Source organism: Cucumis melo, chromosome 12, assembly GCF_025177605.1.
Source record: "Cucumis melo cultivar AY chromosome 12, USDA_Cmelo_AY_1.0, whole genome shotgun sequence".
NCBI lineage: Eukaryota > Viridiplantae > Streptophyta > Magnoliopsida > Cucurbitales > Cucurbitaceae > Cucumis > Cucumis melo.
This window is the reverse complement of record NC_066868.1, coordinates 6,033,812-6,053,712: the sequence shown is the minus strand read 5'-3', so window position 1 is coordinate 6,053,712 and position 19,901 is coordinate 6,033,812. Positions and strand designations below refer to the sequence as shown.

The 19,901-nt window shown below is 32.6% G+C and overlaps 1 protein-coding gene across 1 annotated transcript; it reads left to right on the top strand.

The window, feature by feature from the left end:
* The first annotated feature begins 16,491 nt into the window (after nucleotides 1-16,491).
* LOC127144416 (uncharacterized) lies at nucleotides 16,492-18,315 on the top strand. Its single transcript, XM_051080321.1, has 2 exons — nucleotides 16,492-17,000; nucleotides 17,115-18,315. The coding sequence occupies exons 1-2, from the start codon at nucleotides 16,492-16,494 to the stop codon at nucleotides 18,313-18,315; spliced, it is 1,710 nt and encodes a 569-aa protein (XP_050936278.1).
* Nucleotides 18,316-19,901: the final 1,586 nt, after the last annotated feature.

Sequence of the window (19,901 nt, the reverse complement as noted above, 5' to 3'; positions counted from 1 at the left end):
AGAAAATTTTTTTGGAAGAAGACAAATGATTTTTGAAACCAAATAGAAAAGGACCGTATTTATAGACTTATATTCGTGGCCATTCGAAAAGTCGTGTCCTTTTTCTATAATACTTTTCATGATTCATGAAGTGATGCATCCATTCATGAAGAAACACAAATAGTTTTTAGTTTTCATGAAGTGCATCCATTTATGATATATCAATTCATGAAGAAACACGAAAAATAACCATTTATTCCAACAATTCCCTCATAAATGGTAAGTTGACAAATGGAAGAAAATAAGCATTCAATATTTTCTAAGGGAGAACCTACATGAGGATAAGTAGTATAAACTTTGAACTTTCCCTAATGAACATCAATCGAGTTTACTTGGTTAATCAGTGGACATGATGCCTCGAACTGTCACCCGTTCTAGAGTAAACTAAAACAATAGATATCTCACATCTTCTCATTATAACAAAGTTTTTTCTCATGATTATGTTCGTTTTGGCTTTGAACACCGCTTGGTTTCATGAATGTTTTAGAGAATTCGCCTTAAAATTCTCGTAGAAGGGGTCCCTTCACACTCACATAAGTGATTCCTGTACAGAACATCGTATATTCTCTTTTATTATTATTATTATTAATAATTATCATTTACAGAACATCTTATATGCTTACCCTAAAATCATACTACCACCACTTCATCATTCGTAGAATGGGTGAAAGATTTTAATGCAATGCTCATTATGTTATCTAGAGATCAGTTTTTCCATTGAACCTAGATCTTGGGATCTCTAGTCAACTAGGTTGGGTTGCCTCTCTAGGTAACTTCATATTAGAGGCTCTAATCTCATTCTTTTTTATGAACTTTCAACCAACTCCCTAGTTAGGCCTTTAGTAAGTGGATCCACAATATTATCTTTCGACCTCACAAAGTCAATTGTGATAATTCCACTAGAGAGTAGTTGCCTGATTGTATTATGTCTCCGTCATATATGTTGAGACTTACCATTATACATAATATTCTATGCCCTTACAATAGCTGTTAGGCTATCACTATGTATACATATTGCAGGCACCAGTTTAGACCAGTTGGAAATATCTTCCAAAAAATTATGAAGTCATTCCACTTCTTCTCCAGCCTTGTCTAGAGCTATAAATTCAGATTCCATTGTGGATCATGCTATACATGTTTGTTTGGAAGATTTTTAAGATACAACACCACTACCAAGGGTAAAATTGTAACGACTTCTGGATTTTGCACTACAAGAAAACCCCCATATTATGACAGTTTTTTCCATCCCAAATTGAAAGGATGGAACAAATAATTGTCATCAAATGTCAAATAATAGTTTGTTCCTAGGAGTCTTTAGTGCTCGATATCCAGTTGGCATCACTATAACCTTCAAGTATAGTAGGATACCGAGTGTAGTGTAATCCATAATTTTTAGTATGCTTTAAGTATCCCAAAATTCTTCAGATAGCTTTCTAGTGATCTTAACCTAGATTACTTGTATAGCAACTTAACTTGCTTATAGCATACGTTATATCAGGACGTGTACAACTCATGATGTACATTAAACTACCAATGATGCGAGAGTATTCTAATTGTGCTATACTATGTCCATTATTTTTACTTAAATGGAGACTAACACCAATTGAGATTTTTGCAATCACAATATCATGTTTTTTTTATATATTTCTTCAATATTATATCAACATAATTTGATTGAAACAACACTAACCCTTGTGAGGTTCTAGAAATTTTAATACCTAGAATAATATCTGCAACACTCATGTCTTTCATCTCAAAATTATTGGCCAACATTTGTTTGGTAGTCTTAATAATGTAGATATTACTACCTATAATTAGCATATCATCAACATACAGGCACACAATGATATGGTCATTCTCATTGCTTTTGACATATACACATTTGTCACATTCATTGATTTTAAATCCATTGGCCATCATTATACTGTCAAATTTTTCATGCCATTGTTTTGATGCTTGTTTTAGTCCATAAAGAGACCTAATTAATTTGTAAACTTTCTTTTCTTGATGGGGGAAACGAACCCTTCAGGTTGTTGCATGTAGATCTCTTCATCTAACTTACCATTTAAAAATGTTGTTTTAACATCCCTTTGATGTAACTCAAATCCATGCAAAGCTGATATTGCTAGAGCATGCGAATGGAAGTAATTCTAGTAACCGATGAGTATGTATCAAAATAGTTAAGTCTTTGTTGCTTGTAACCTTTAACAACAAGTTCTGCCTTATAAATATCTATTGACCCATCGGTCTTCATTTTTCGTTTGAAAATCCATTTACAGCTAAGTGGTTTACTTCCTAATGGAAGATCAACTAGCTCCCAAGTATGGTTATGCATAATAGACTCAATTTCACTATTCACAGTCTCTTTCCAATATGGAGCTTCCGAAGAGGACATGACCTCTTTAAATGTTTGAGGTTCGTTTTCTAACAAATATGTTAAAAAAATCAGGCCCAAATGATTTTGAGATCCTTACCCATTTACTTCGTTTTAGTTCTTTATTCTTGTTTAACTCATCATTTGATCTATTTTGAGATTCACTCATTATAGCATCAAAAGAACGTTTTTGTAACCTTGCTTCACAAGACATTTTGTATGGAAAAACATTCTCAAAGAATGTTGCATTTCTTGATCCCATGATCATATTAACATGTATATTTGAGATATCTGATTGATGAGCTAGAAATTGATATGCAAAACTGTTGCTAGCATAACCAATGAATATGCAATTAACAGTTTTTGGTCCTATTTTAACCATTTTAGGCTTAGGCACTGCAACTTTTGCTAGGCACCCCCACACTTTTAAGAATTTGTATGAAGGTTTTCTTCCTTTCCATTTTTCATAAGGAATATTTTGTGACTTTTTATGAGGTATCCTGTTAAATAACTAATTTGTTGTCAACAAAGCTTCTCTCCACAAATTTTAAGGTAAACCTAAACTTATAAGCATTGCGTTCATCATTTCCTTAAGTGTTAGATTTTTTCGTTCAGCAATTCCATTGGATTGAGGTGAGTAAGGAGCAGTAGTTTGGTGAATAATGTCATGTTCTGAATAAAATTGTTCAAAAGGAGGATCACCATCTCGATCACTTCTCATTGCCTTAATTTTTGTGCTAAGTTGATTTTCAACCTCTTTTTTATAAAGCTTAAACACTTCAATCGCCTCATCTTTGCTTTTCAGCAGATAAACATAACAATATATTGTGCAATCATCTATAAAAGTACTAAAATACTTTTTCCCACCTCTTGTTTGCACAAATTTCAAGTCACAAATATAACTGTGAATTAACTCTAAAGGTTTGGTCATTCTCTCAGTGGAATGAAAGGTTCTTTGGTCATTTTTTATTCCACATATACTTCACATCTATGATTTGTATTAAAAGTGAATTTTGGAATCAATTTCATATTAATCAGCCTACTCAAAGAATTGAAGTTGACATGCCCTGGTCTGCCATGCCAAACAAATGACTTAACAATATAAGCAAAAGTAGATACTTTATTATTATTAATACTTTTGGGTACAACTGTGAGTACATTTAATTTAAACGGACCATCACTCAGATAACCATTTCCAATGTACATCTCAACTTAAATTTATCATATACAAAGACCAACTTAAAGTCATTCTTACTAAGCAATGAATCAGAAACTAAGTTCTTGCGAATGTTAGGAACATGAAGCACATTGTTGAGAGTGAGTTCCTTGCTAGAGGTCATCTTAAGAATTACTTTTCCTTGTCTCTCAACCTTTAACATAGAGGAGTTACCTATAAATAATTGTTCTCCATTAGAGACTGACATATATGAAGTGAACATATTCTTGTTGGCACAAATATGACGAGTAACACATGTTTCTAACTACCATTCCTTGGCATTGCCCACCATGTTGCATTCTGAAATGATTGCACAAAGGTCAATATCTGCAACACTATCTGATACTTCATCAACTTCTGTGATATGAGCTTGAGCATGTTATTTCTGAAAGTTCTTTGGTTTACGACAATCCTTAGATTGATGTATGATTTTGTTGTAGTTGAAGCACTTGTCATTGAACTTTTTTGTGAATCGTGGTTTTTTATTTGAACCTTCACCAGAAAATTTCCTTTTCTTATTACTTTGTGGTCTATTTTCCAAAATGATGGCATTGGGATCTATTGTACTACCCATAGTACATTTTTCTGCCTTTCTATTATTCTCTTCAATCCCAAGTCGAACTACAAGTTCCTCTAGTTTTATCTCTTTGCGTTTATGCTTGAGATAATATTTGAAGTACTCTTTCCATGAGGGTGACAATTTTTCAATTATTGATGCTACCTAAAAAGACTCACTCCAAGTCATACTCTCAACCTGTATATCATGTAGAATTACCTGGATTTCCTGAACCTGACTAATTATAGTTTTGGAGCCCACCATTTTGTTATCCAGAAATTTAATAAATTTCTTTGCACCAGCACTTTAGTTTTGTACTTCTTATCTAATGAACTCCCGAGATTTTTTTACTGAATCAACACTACTATGCACATTGTACATCATGCTGGCCAATTCATTCAGAATGTAATTCTTGCAAAGATATTCTGCATGTTTCCATGCATCAACTGCAAGTTGCTTTTCTTTGTCAGTTTCTCCCTCCTGTAAAATGGAAGCATCTTCTGTGAAAAACTTTGCCAAATTTAAAGTGGTGAGATAGAACAACATTATTTTGTTGCCAACATTTGAAATCAGGTTTCTCCCCATGGGCAACACCAGTTACATGAACTGAATTATTAAAGTTTGTTGAAGTCATATCTTCAAAAGAAGAAAAATTTAAACAAGTAACTAAAGCAAACCTCTCACATACAAACTAATGCAAAAAAAAAAAAAAAAAAAACATATATGTATATAGATCTGAGCCCAACAAATTCACGTCGACTCCTTAAGACAAATTTACTCACCCTAGTGCTTGAATTTTTCAATTGCCTCCTAGGATAGAACATATCATCTTTCTTCTAAGAGTAACACCCCGTCTAGAAGATCAGTGAACAAAATTTTATGGATCTACTGAACGTGAAGATTGTGGATAATGGAGAGAAAATATTTTTGGAAGAAGACAAATGATTTTTGCAACCAAATAGAAAAGAACCGTATTTGTAGACTTATTCGTGGCCATTCGAAAAGTCATGTCCTTTTTCTATAATACTTTTCATGAAGTGATGCATCCACTTATGATGCATCTATTCATGAAGAAACACAAATAGTTATTAGTTTTCATGAAGTGATGCATCCATTCATGATACATCAATTCATGAAGAAACACGAATAATAACCATTTATTCCAATAGCAAGAAAAGGTAGAATGATAAAAGTGAGAAAAAGAATATGAACAAAGAAAAACTTATAATTGTGTCAGATGAGAGGAACAAGAAAAAGGAGCAAGAAGCTAGAGCAAGTAGCAATAAACAAGAATTCATTTGAGTGTCAGGCTGTCACACTCAGTTCGGGAACAAAAGGGACTTTCCATGTAACAAGAACCCCCTATTCTTGGGTGGGGTGTGATGTGTATGTTATTTCTTCAAAGCCATCTATTAATCTCTTAATTAATAAGTTATCTATAAGGTATGTTTGGAATACATTTTCAAACGATTATTAACTTAGAAAACAAATTATTTTGAAGAAAAAAAAATCACGTGTTTGACATCCACTTAAAATGAGTTTATAAAATAAGTTAGTTTAGAATAAACATTCGAAACCAACATTTAGAAAATGAAATCTAAGTGTATAACGGTTAATCTCTTCTAAATTTGTATGAGAAACTAACTCTAACCACTACCATTTAACAAACTCCGACCACCACCTCTATCAATGATCGTCGCCAACCAACCTCTCACAACCTTCTCTAGCCAGCCACATCTCTCTGACAATCCAACCTCAAACAAAATATGTAAGTTTTCTTTTTTCTTAAAATACAGGTTTAAATTTAAAGGTTTGCAAGTATAACTAAAATTGAAAAAAATTTATCGAAATAATATCTAGGTTAACTTAAATTTAATATTGTATTGATACTGTTACATTTTAGGATGGCACACGTAGAAATAATGAAATGTTATCAATATATTTTACAACGTATGTCCTAACTGGTGTGTATCTAAATTTATCATAAAATTTTCACATTTTTACCAAAGATGTAGTTTTAGAATGAAAACGAAACTCTAACGGCATAAAGAGAGAGGAACGTTATACACACTTAATTATCACTAATTTGAGCTTAGAAATATTTAAACAAAAATGATACTAAGATTATTGGGCAAATATTGTGAGCTTTGAATTTTTTGTTTAATTGGTCAATCAAATGTGGGCAGTAACCTAATCTAATTTCTACCAACTACTCCTTCTTGAAACTTATGAGTTTTAGGAAACTTTTCTTGACTTTTGTTATAGTTAGTAGATGGAATTTATCAATAATTGAATGAAAGGGTCAAACTTTATATAAATTTTGAACTCATTAAATAAGGTTTAAAAGTTTAAATTGGTTTAGGGGTAAAAACTTATTATCTCAAAACAAAACATGAATCATAACATCCATTAAAGTGTAAAGCTATATTACACCTGCTTTTTCATTTGTATTTGTTGCAAATTGAAGTATTTTTTAGAGGCAAATATTTTTTGTTTTGAAAAAAATGTCAAAAATAAAAAATTTGACAAAATTCTAAACCTTCCATACAAATATAATGAAATTTGTCTTTAAATTTAGTGATATTTTTTTCAATGGAGGTTTAAATATTATGTCAATTTATTCAAATGGTGTAGGGTCAGACAGGTTATCCTTGTGAGATTAGTCGAAGTGCGCGCTGATCCGGACATTCATGGAAAAGAAAAACTCTATCAACTTCACTTGTTCAATAATAATATATAAAAGAAAAGAACATATAGGCCTCTTCTTGAACAATAATATTATACTTATACCTTTTTTGTTTCTAAATTTAACATAGGTTTTTTAATGCATTTGGTTTCTTAAAAAAAAGTTTGAAAGGTCCTCGTGTTTTGATAATATTTTACCAATTTGTCCAAACTTTTTTATTATATAATATATATAAATTATCTAGTATTCAAATTTTGAAATGAATTAATATATAGTAATTAAAGGGTTACTTTGCATTTTCACCGATGTTGATGTCAAATTTTGGACATACATGAGAAAACACATTTGACATTCTTATATATGATACCCTGAGTGAATTTGTGTGGAGAGGGAAAGACCAAAAAAAAGGAAAAAAAACTCTCACATTTGTATGGTGCTTATCACACACCTTCTAATGTAGAGAAAATAGAGAGTTTGAAAATAGAAAGTGTTGTAGTATGTATTATACATAAAGAAGTTGAGTTGGATTGTTTCTTGAGTTTTCGAAGTTGACTTAGAATAATCAAATGACATATCGAACTAAGAGGTTAAATGACATATTGGACCAAGAGGCAAGACTAATTTTATGTTTGGCTAGGTCAGCCTCAACCTTGATCGAAGCCAGGTTTTTTATTTGGATCACATCTGAAGCCAAAAAAACTCTTTAGGCGGGGTAAAGCATGCCTTGATAGATATTTGGTAGAGTTCGGATAGGGATGAATACACGGTTAGGTTATCCTTTTTTTCCTGGTCCCATTTTGGTTCTCACCCACTTTTGGCCATTTTTGTTTGACTAATGATTGCTCATTTAGAAGATTGAGATCAAAGCCGTTGACGGTTGGTGAAATTGCACAATGGGATCAAATGATGAAGAGATGTGGAAGATGAAATATTGACGGTTTGTTGTTTCTTATCATTGTTATAGATTAATATTACTTAATTAATAAGAGTATTGTACTTTGTAATAATTAGAGAATGGTGTGTGCAACTTGGCGTTGGGATTGACTAAAAGAGGTTTCAATTTAGTTTGTTTAGAATTCTTTTTCATAACTTAATGCAAGTGGTTTTTGAAACATGAGGATAGACAAAGTTGGTATATTTTACTAAATATTTTAATTATTCATCGACTATTGTGACATTTCTAGTGTGATTGAATAAATTATGATTTTTATAGTAATGGAAGATAAAACGTTATACGTTGAAAATGGTTTTTTGTATTCATAGTGATAACATGTTTCAAACAAAAAAAATTAAGTCTATCATACATGTCTATGTTTTCAATAGCTATTTTTATGTGGCTTCTATATGATTTTTCAGGAGCTATTTTTATGAAATTTCTATATATTATGAGTTCTTCGATATTTTGAGATTTATTTATGTCAACAAAAAGTTTGTATTACAAATTATCACTACTCTTTAAAGAATCTTGTCATTGAAATTCAATTTAAGTACTCTATCTAAGTGTTATACTTTTTCATGTTATTTCATTCTATTATGATTTTTTTTCCAAGCACTTCGAGATAGAAGGAGGACGTACAATACCAATATTGGAATTATAGCTTGATGAGGCCACCTTGAAATGGAAATCTTAGTAGGATAGCTTTTTCCCCTATGTTTATCCATTTTATTCTTTTTTTATTATTATTATTATTTCAAGTTTAAGCTAGAGAAATTGATCAAATTGGCTCTCTTCATATCTGGAATATAACTTATTCTACAACAAAAACAACCTTTAATATTTAATGTGTACATGTTCAATAGTATTCAATAATTTAAGCAAAATAGGAAAAATACAATGTATATATTGTTTATATATCTAAATTCATTTATTATATGTTATATTGAAGGTTAGGTAACATGTAATGGTATGATGTGGATGAGAATGAGATATGTTCAAACACTCTTTGTATGTATGTGTGCATGGAAACATTATTGTCCTATCACATCAGTTAGACAAATTTGTATGTACTTTAATTATTGCTTACACTAATTTATATCACGATTCCCTCCCATTTTAGTCTATTAACTAGCATATTACAAAAATCCCAAACAAACATTAAATAAAAACTAAAAAAAAAAAAAACACACACACACAGATAATCAAATATACAATGTAATGCCTTAAATTTAGGAGAGAGATATGGATGAACCAATATCACATCTCAATAAGAGGAATCCTGAAAACATCAAAGTAACATTAAGAAAAACTTTAAAAAAATTAAAAAGTTAATACCTATAGTAACAAGGTGCACCTTCCTTTTCGATGACTCGATCATAGGAACTTCACAGTTAAGCATGCTTAGCTTAGAACAATTTTATATTGAATGACCTCCTGAGAATTTTCCTATAATGCATGTGAGTGAAAACAAAGCATGTTGAAAAAACTCGTGTTGGTTTGTGGGAAGAACTTTCACTCTAATAAGTCTTTAAGATAGTAAGGATGATGTTGCAAGATCGTAGAGGATGTAGGGCAATGTCGGGGATTCAAATTCCGAATCCTGATTTAAATCCTGGGTCTAGAGCGTTTCACACAATGTTTACGTGATTCACTAATAGTGTATTGCTACGTTTATGATCAGTAAAAGAAAAACATTTTTATGCGAATGTGACATAATACGGAATAATTGCATTTTTAGAGTTAGATTTTATATATTCTAGTGTCCTATCACAGACAAATGCATGTTTTTTTTAAAAAAAAAAAAAAGAAAAAAAACTATTTTTCTATATATAGTTTCATCCTTAATCTTGTATTGTTGGACTAAAAAGGTTAAAATATAGGATGAATTATTTTCACTGTAACACATACAAATTTTCATTAAGATATAAAATTGATTTGGATATAATTTAGTTTGAGGCATTTGTTGAGATTTGGAATACAAGTTCATTATTGTATAAACAATTTTAATGAATTAGGTTTAGAAACAATTAAAACTTTACTTATCTATATCAATGTAACAATAAAGGTCTAAATTAAATATATCCAGCTTTTAGACACCATCTTTTATCCAATTCCATAGTATAGAGATTGGGGAAGGACACCCATTGAGAAAACAATCAATAAAGACTTTGAAACCTCTCATGGCACCAAGGGGCTTCAAGGAATAACTTCATGGGCCACATTATGTATTTGGGTCTCAAACTAACTCCACCCGCTTTCTTCACATCACTCTTAAGAAGCATTACTGTCGATCTTCCAGAGCCCAACCCTAGGCAGGCCCACGGCCCATTATTATTTATTTCAACTTATTTGATTCTGGTACTACAAATTGAATAGTCCATGTTTAGCTATCTGGGAGAGACATTTGCCAAAAGCTCTGGATGTAATCCCAATTTTGATGTGTGTCCGTATCTTTTTTCATGTTGTTCCTCTTTTCCTTCTCTTTATTATTATTAATTATTTCATCATCCATAATTACTTTTTAACAATTTAGTTTATTCCACAAACATTTATTTATGTTTAGTTTAAATTTCCAACATCATCCTTATTAGAACACCAAGGAAATATAACTGACTTTCTTATGGTGCGCTCAATGATATTCATACACATATGAGAAAGAGAAATAATTAGTTACAATGGAGCAATTATCTAACTAATTAACAAATTAAAAACATAATATAAATTTGTATAACTATTTAATACTCCTCCTCAAGGTGGGGAAAATATGTCTTGGACATCCATCTTACTTATTAATTGAAACATGATGCTTGCTGGAAGAGGCTTTGTAAAAATGTCTACAAGCTGATTGGAAGATCGAGCTAGTAATAGTTTGATGGATCTATTTGTTATTCTATCTCAAACAAAATGGCAATCTACACTACAAGAAATCGGGGCTTTTCCGACGCCGAGGAAGACGTCGTCAGCAACTTTGTCGGGAATAGCTAGTTCTTCCGACGCCTCACGTTAGGCGTCAGGTGAAAAGACCTTTTTCGACGCATCGAATAGTGCATCGGGAACGGCGTCAGGAATAAGAACCTTTCCCGACGCACCATGTTGGCGTCAGGAAAGCCTCGTCGTAATTTACAACGAATTAATTACGGGGGGCATGTATCCCTGACGATTTGCCTTATGCATCAGGGACGACGTCGGGAATAAGTACCTTTCACGACGTCCCAACGCCATCATGGTGCGTCGGGAAAGGTCCTTAATTCCCGATGCCATAAGTGGGATCTCCCGACGTTTTCGTGATGCATCAGGAGATCCCCTTTAAATTCATTTTAGTTCTATGAATCACAAATCGAAAGAACGAAGGAGAAAAGAAGAAAGGGAGAGACGATTGCCGTGTGCCCTGTCGCCGAGCCCAGTCATCGTTGCCCTCGCCGTCGTCCGTTCTTGACACAGTCTATTGCCGTGTATATTAAGGTAACTTTAAAATCTACAATTTTTAGGTTTAGGTTTTTTAATGAAAAAATTGTTTTAGGCATTGTATGTGTGTTGTATTTTGGTATTGAATGTGTGTTGAATTGAAAATTGAATTGAATGAAAATTTGTTTTAGGGTTTTTTTGTTTTAAAAAAATTGAATTGAATTGAAATTTGTTGTGTTTTTATGATTTTTTAGGTATTTGTTTGAATTGAAATTTGAAAGGGAGAGGGGTGTTATATGTTTGAATTGTAGCCTGTTTGTGTTGAATAACTTTGTTGTTGATTTGTGATGGCTATCTTGCAGTTATGGTAGCCTTTTTTTTTGTTTTGAATTTGTTTATATTTGGGATGGTTTTAAGGGGTATGGTAGTAGGATAGCTTGTTAAGACATAGCATTGTTGGAAGGGGTGGGTAGGATGTGAAAATACAATATTTTTTTTATTAATAATTACGTTGTATTGGCTATCCTGCAGTTATGATAGCCTCTATAGTTTGAATTCAGGGAAGTAAGTTATGAATGTGAGAGAGGGAGAGAGATATGTTTCTAATCAAACCTATTTATGTTTTAGGGACTTAAACGATGGACAAGGGTTGGATGAAAATTAGAAATAAGTTCTCCCTTGAGTATAGACAGGGAGTGACCCAATTTTAAGAATTTTCCAAGTTTCATGTTGATGCTTACGGACGATTAAGGTGTCCATGCAAGAGATGTTTGAATCTAAATTGGAGCTCATTAGAGGGTGTAGAACGACATCTATTGACTATTGGAATATTCCTGTACTACACAAAATGGGTGTATCATAGAGAGTCATTAAGCTTTAGAGGTACAGAAAACTTTGAGGAATGAACTAGTAGTAATAATCCTTTTGATGAAGGAACTAGTAGTAGGCAATTTAATGCAGAAGATGATATGTTTGGTATGCTAAATGATTTACAAGTCCCGATTGAATAGGAAGAGGAATTAGAGGAACGTCGTTTGGAAGATGAAATGCCGATGAATGTTGGGGTAGATATAGATGATGATAGAACAAACAATATATTTAAGGACTTACTGAATGAAGCACGTAATGAGTTGTACCCCGATTGTTTTGAATTTTCGTCGTTGAATTTTTTGGTTAAGTTGATGTATTTGAAGGTTCTAAGTGGTTGAAGTAACATGTTGTTCGACGTGTTGTTAGAACACTTAAGAGTAGCGTTTCCAATGTGTAGTACTACTATCCCTAGTTCATTTTATGAAGCAAAACGAAAACTTCATGACTTAGGCTTGGGATATGAGACTATTCATGCGTGCAAGTATGACTGTGTATTGTATTGGAAAGAGTTTGTTGATTTACAACATTGTCCTACATGTGGCGAGGCTAGGTACAAGGTTCATCATAATAGAGGGAAAATTTTTTTGTATAAGGTATTATGTCATTTTCCTCTGGTACCGAGATTACAGCGCTTGTTTGTATTGCAGGAAGGGTCTACTAACATGAGATGGTATAGGGATAAATGTATTAAAAAAGATGATGTGTTGAGACATCCAACTGATGCAGAGGTGGAAGCACTTTGATTATGAATTTCCTGATTTTGCTTCTGATCCACGAAACTTGCATTTGGGCTTGGCTTCAGATGGGTTTCACCCATTTGGTCAAACGAGTATCTCGTACAATATGTGGCCTGTTGTGTTACTTCCTTACAATTTTCCACCATGAAAATGCATGAAAGAGACAAATTTCTTTATGTCACTGCTCATACCCGGTCCTAGATCTCCTGGTAGGGAAATTGATGTGTATCTCCAACCATTGATTGAGGAATTGAAAGAGTTCTGAACTTTTGGGGTGAGTACGTATGACTCTCTTACAGGTCAGTTCTTTCAACTATATGCAGCCTTGTTATGGACGATTAATTACTTCCCGGTATATGGTGACCTATCAAGGTGGAGTACAAAAAGGTATCAGACATGTCCTATATACATGGGTGATAGATCGTCCTTCGAAATACGAGGTAGAATATCTTTAATAGGACATAGACGCTATCTTCCAGAGAACCACGTGTGGCGTAGAAGTAGGCTACACGATGGAAAGGTAGAGCGTAGGGTTTCCTCAGTGGTGATGAATGGGCATGAAATATTAGAACAACTAGATCAGTTGGAGTTTCCTGTTATGAGTGAACATCCTTTAATACAGGATAAGAAAAGAAAGAGCGCTTTTAATTGGACGAAGATAAGTATTTTTTCCGAACTTCCTTACTGGTCGAGACTACTGTTACGTCACAAACTTGACGTCATGCACATTGAGAAGAATGTTTGTGAAAATTGGTTGAACATTGAAGGGAAAACCAAGGATACCACGAATGCTCGGTTGGACTTACAATATCTGAAGATAAGAAAGGACTTACATCTTGTAGAAATGGGTAACCAATTGGTGAAGCCACATGCGAGCTACACGTTGACTAGCAGTGAACGAGTAGAGTTTTGCAAGTTTCTGAAATCAATTAAGTTTTCCGATGGATTTGTTTTCAATATATCAAGATGTGTGCATGAAAGAGAGGGGAAAATATCAAGACTCAAAACGCATGATTGTCATGTTTTATTACATTGACTGCTACCCATTGGTATTCGAGCATTCTTACCAAAAAAACGTGTACACTGCTATTACTAAATTATGTAATTTTTTGTGTGACTTGTGTGCCAGAATGAATAGAGTAAGTGATTTGGACATATTACAAGCAGACATCATAATTATACTTTATAAGTTGGAAAGAATATTTCCACCTGCCTTCTTCAGCGTTATGGTATACCTTGTCGTTCACTTACCATATGAAACGAAGATTATTGTTCTGGTTTCTTACAGTTGGATGTATCCGATTGAAAGAAGTCTACGCACGTTAAAACAGTATGTTAGGAACAAAGCACGTCCTGAGGGGTCAATTGCAGAAGTGTATGTCATGAATGAATCAAGCATATTTTGTTCACGTTACCTAAGTGATATAAAAACTCGATTCACAAGAGATGAGCGAAATGATGATACTATTGTAGAGGACGAGGTAATTGGTGACTTTGAAATTTTCAAGCAGAAAGTACGACCCTTAGGTGCGTCAAGTGTTCGTGCTATATCACAAGAAGAGAAACGACTCTTCCATTGGTACATACTGAACAATGTAGACAAAATATCGGAGTATTGCAAGTAACCAATACGTTTGATGGGTTTTTTATGCTTGATTTCAATGATCAAGTAATGAATAGGTTTATTGAGCATCAGACGCTCACCACCTTTAAGGAGTTTCGGGGCGAATGTCATAGACACTTCAAAAAGTACAGCGACCTCGAGGAGGCTCGTGCCAACCCACCAAACGTATTGGTTGGACGTCATGAGGATTGACACTTTCTCTGCGACCACTACATGAGCCGTGCATTCCAGGTATTTAATTTATCATGCTTAATTATGATTTCAACTTTTAATATGTATAAAAAATAAATAATATTATTTTTTTCATGCAGGAGCAATCACGGACGAACAAGGCTGCTAGACAGAAGTAGTCTTACAATCATAACAGCGGGTCAAAGTCGTTTCTACAACGACAACACGAGTTCGCTGAGAAAAAGGGGAGTCGCTCGACCGTGTAGAGTTGTTTCAGAAAACACACGTTCGAGCCGAGACGTTCGTATCACAGGTCGCACAGGATGCGCATGTAAGTTATAGAACGAACTCTTATGCCCTTATTAATTATCCTCTTTCATTATATATTTTTGCGTCACCTAACTTAGTTTTTAAATTTGTTGTAGAACCAAATGTTGGAACTCCAGTCCTAGCCTACCGCAGAGGGTAGTCAGCCACTCTCTGAGGATGAGATATGCGATCAGGCACCGGTGGATTTAGTATAGGCCGAGGGAGGGCTCAACTTTATTGTCTTTATATATATATAATATTTAATTTATAATAATTATAAATAGCTTAGTGGTTATTCTAGTTAGCCTTTCTTCCAACTCGAGTTCAAATCCTACTTATGAAATTTATCTCCAAAATTGCAACCCTTCGATTTCCACCCAAGAAATAATAATAATTATACACTCTTCCCCACCTAAATTAAAGCTCCTACCTATTCATCTTCATTCATTTTATTGTTTTGTTATTTTCATAAAACTTCAACTTAATTTTTTTGTTAGTCTTTTATTTTTTTCAACTTCTAACTTTTTAAAATTTTCAACTTTTTTTTTGCTTCTTCTCTAACATCTTTTTCAATCTCTTCTTCAACATCTTCTCATAGCTTGTGAGGTAAAATTTTTATTTATTTATTTCTTTTTTTTTTATTCTTAAGTTTGTTGTTTTATTTATATCTATCCATTTTAATATTTAAGACCATTCTTTTCGTTTGTTTTAGCTTTAAAAATTCCTTCTTCAACTTCTTCTTGGATAGCTTCTTGTTCAACTTTATCTCCTAATTTACGAGGTAAGCTTTGTATTTATTTTCTTCTCTTTTCAAGTTTGTTATTTTATTTTTATGCATTTGGCTTTAATATTTCAAGTCATTCTTATTTTTTATATTAGTCCATTTGTTTTACACCTATTTTATTAACTCTTGAAATAATTTATGAAACTTAAATAAACTTGTTGGGTTGTTTAAGTTATAATATTGTTGTTATATGTCAATATTTTGTTGATTTATTCTCGTTACCATGTTATGCTATTGTAGATTCAATTGGAAATCTAAATGGAGAAATATTTTAAAAGAAAATTGACGGGACCATCATCTCCTTCGAAGAAAAGTAATAATAATTATGAAAGGTCCATTACTGAAGTAAAATTAAAAGATTTACCAGCAGATCCTGGTCTAAGGATTAGAATTCTTTATAACAATTGTAATATTCGTGATGAAGTTCGTAGAGCATATCTACAAAAAGGACCTTGCCAACCAAGAAATCATATTTTTCCGTTGAAGAAATTTAGGTCACAGTCAAGAAGATTTAAACCAATTTGGTTTACTGAATATCCTAATTGGTTGGAATAAAGTATTTCAAAAGATGCTGCCTATTATTTATGTTGTTATTTATTCAAACCAGAAGTTGGAGAACAATCAGGACGTGACCATTTTGTTGGTGAAGGATTTTCAAATTGAAAGAAAAAAGAGAAATTGCAAACTCATGTTGGAGGACCAAATAGTGCACATAACCAAGCTTGGGGCAAATGTGAAGCTCTTTTAAATAAAAAACAACAAATTGTAATATTCTTTAACAAGATGTCTAATCAAGCAAGAATTGACTATCAGATTCGATTAGGCACAACAATTGATTGTGCTCGATTTTTGTTACAACAAGGTCTTCCATTTCGTGGGCATGATAAAACTGAAGATTCAAAAAATCAAGGTAACTTTCTTGAACTCCTACAATGGTTATGCAACCATAATAAAGATATTAAAGTCATTTCTTTGAAAAATGCTCCTGAAAACTTGAAATTGACTGCACCAGACATCCAAAAATATATTGTGAATTGTATTGTAGTAAAAATTGTCAATTCAATCATACAAGATATTGGTTATAAGTTGTTTTCAATTTTGATTGATGAGTCGAAGGATATATCTTCAAAGGAGCAAATGTCAATTGTGTTGAGATATGTAGACAAAGGGCGTGTGATTGAGCGATTTGTCGGTATTGTACATGTTACCAATACAAGTTCTTTATCACTTAAAGAAGCTATTGATGGATTCTTTTCTACATGGATTAAGCATGACAAGTTTGCGTGGACAAGGTTATGATGGAGCAAGCAATATGCGAGGAGAATTTAATGGATTGAAAACATTAATTTTGAGAGAAAAAGAATGTGCATTTTACATTCATTGTTTCTCTCATCAACTTCAATTAGCTTTGGTAGCTATTGCAAAAAAAATCATGTAGAGATCGTTGGTCTTTTTATTTTAGTTGTAAATGTGGTGAATGTTATTGGTGCATCAGCAAAACGTCGAGACATGTTAAGAGAGAAACATAGTGCCAACACTTTTGAAGCTTTGAATAATGGTGATCTGTCAAGTGGAAGAGGATTAAATCAGGAAACAATGATCAAACGACCAGGAGATACACGGTGGGGATCACACTACATCACTTTAGCGAGATGTATTTCAATGTTCTCATTAATTTGTGAGGTGCTTGAGACAATCATAGACGATGGATCAAATTCTGAACAAAATGAAGCAAAGGTTCTAATGAATTCAATCCAATCATTTGACTTCATTTTTCATGTGCATCTTATGAAAGCTATCTTGGGAATCACAAATGATTTATCTCAAGTACTACAGAGAAAAGATCAGGATATTGTGAATGCAATGAATTTGGTCAAGATTTGTAAAGTAAGATTACAGTCAATGAGAGAGTCAGGATGGCAATCATTGTTGGATGAAGTTTCAAGTTTTTGTAATAAGCATGGTATTCTAATGCTTAAAATGGATTATGCATTTTCAGTTCGAGGGAAGAGAAGACGAAATTCTCAAGAAATCACAAATACATATCATTATCGTGTTGAGATTTTTTATGCAGTTATTGACATGCAACTTCAAGAGTTAAATAATCGTTTCACTGAAAAAAGCACCGAGTTGCTTCTTTATGTGGCATATCTCAATCCAAGCAACTCATTTACTACTTTTGACAGACAAAAGCTCATTTTCCTTGCACAATTTTATCCTAGAGATTTTTCAACTACGGAGCTTCTTATTTTTGAAGATCAACTTCAAAATTACATCATTGATGTGTGTTCAGATAATATGTTTGTTGGGTTAACAAGTATTGGTGATCTTTCTCAAAAAATGGTGATAACAGCTAAAGATAAAGTTTATCCATTAGTCTATTGGTTGCTTACCTTAGCATTGATCTTACCAGTTACAACGGCTACCGTGGAGAGGACATTTTCTGTTATGAGCATTATAAAGACTCAATTGCGTAATCGAATGGAAGACCAATGGATGAATGATTGTCTTGTAGCATATATTGAGAGAGATTTATTTGATAAGATAGATAACGAATCTATTATGTATCGATTTCAAAATATGAAATCTCGTAGGGGACACTTGTGATGTAAGAAAGTCAGTAAATTTATTAATTTTTAGAACCACTCACTTATAAATTATTTTGATTAAACTATAAAGCCCCCCGTCAATAAATTTTCTAGATCCGCCACTGCGATCAGGTGTTGGGTAGACGACCAGGCTACTCAAAAGGCCTTGGTTAGGGACCCAAGTCGAAGGCCCGCAAGACAACGAGTGCGAGCAGTTCCACGACGTCATGTTCTCAGTCGGCCATAGAAAGAGAGATTCAAATATAAGCTAAACCTGATCAAGCTTTGGAATGGATTGTATTGCAAGATAGAAATTACCAGGCGTTAGTTTCAGAAATGGAACAAATACGAAAGCAGATACGGGACATGACTCGAACACAACAAGGACCACCAAATGATCCTTACTTTACGATACGTATGTATGTTCCCATTATTCTTAAGTTTTTGCAATGATAATATGTAAGTTATGATATGGATATGTGTACTAAACTTAGTTACTTTTGTATCATTGTAGTGAAGGGATGAAAACCCTTTACAGCGAAAAATTACAGAAACCCAATTTTAATTGGAACCTTAAAATTACCAATACATTGGCAAAAAAATTACAAAGACAATTTTTTATGGTTAAACATGCTTTGAAGAAAAAATACAGAGAAGAAAACTTACGCTCGTTGACGACTCTGAATCTACCGATCACCAATCTAGGCACCACCACTTGGAAACCTTCCTATTCTCTTCAAGAGATGGTTTGTGGGAACCAAAATTGGAATAAGGGAATGGAGAGATTTTTTTTTAGAGAGAATTGGGAGAGCAATCTTCTTCGCAGAACTCAGCCGCTGTTTTTTGTTACGCAAAGAATTCCCACTTCTTCCGTCTGAAGAAGTGGGAAGTTGAAGATAATAAATGGGAACGTGGGAAAACCACCCACGTTCTCTATTAACTTAATAATAATTATTAAATTAATATATATATATATATATATATATATATATATATTTTAAATTAATTAATTAATTTAATTAAATAATTAATTAAATCATATTTAATTAATATTTTCATTTAAATTATATTTAAATGAATATCTCTCGTATAACCTATAGTTTCAATTTAATTAATTTAATTGAATCAAATCAAATTTAATTAAATCAAATTAAACTAAACTATTAATTAATTCTCCAATTAATTAATTTCTAAATTAAATATCTTATATTTAATTTAATCCATAATTTGAATCATATTCAAATATAAATTTCTCTCCTAACCTATAGTTTTAATATGTATCATATACACATTAAATTTTAACTTATAGTTTTAATATGAATCTAATTCAAATTAAACTAATATTTGAACTTATTCAAATATTTTATTCTCTCGTAATTTAATTTTGAATCATATCCAAAATTAAATTTATATAATAAAGTCTAATAAACTTTATATTATAATGTATCAATATACATTATATTAATTCCCAAAGTAAATTTGAACATTTCAAATTACAACCAATATAAATAAATCTCATTACTCTTTATGAGGTAGGAAGGGGACCTAATGGACCTACAGATCAGAAGTTACAACGATATGAGATTAATTAACTAAACTCATTAA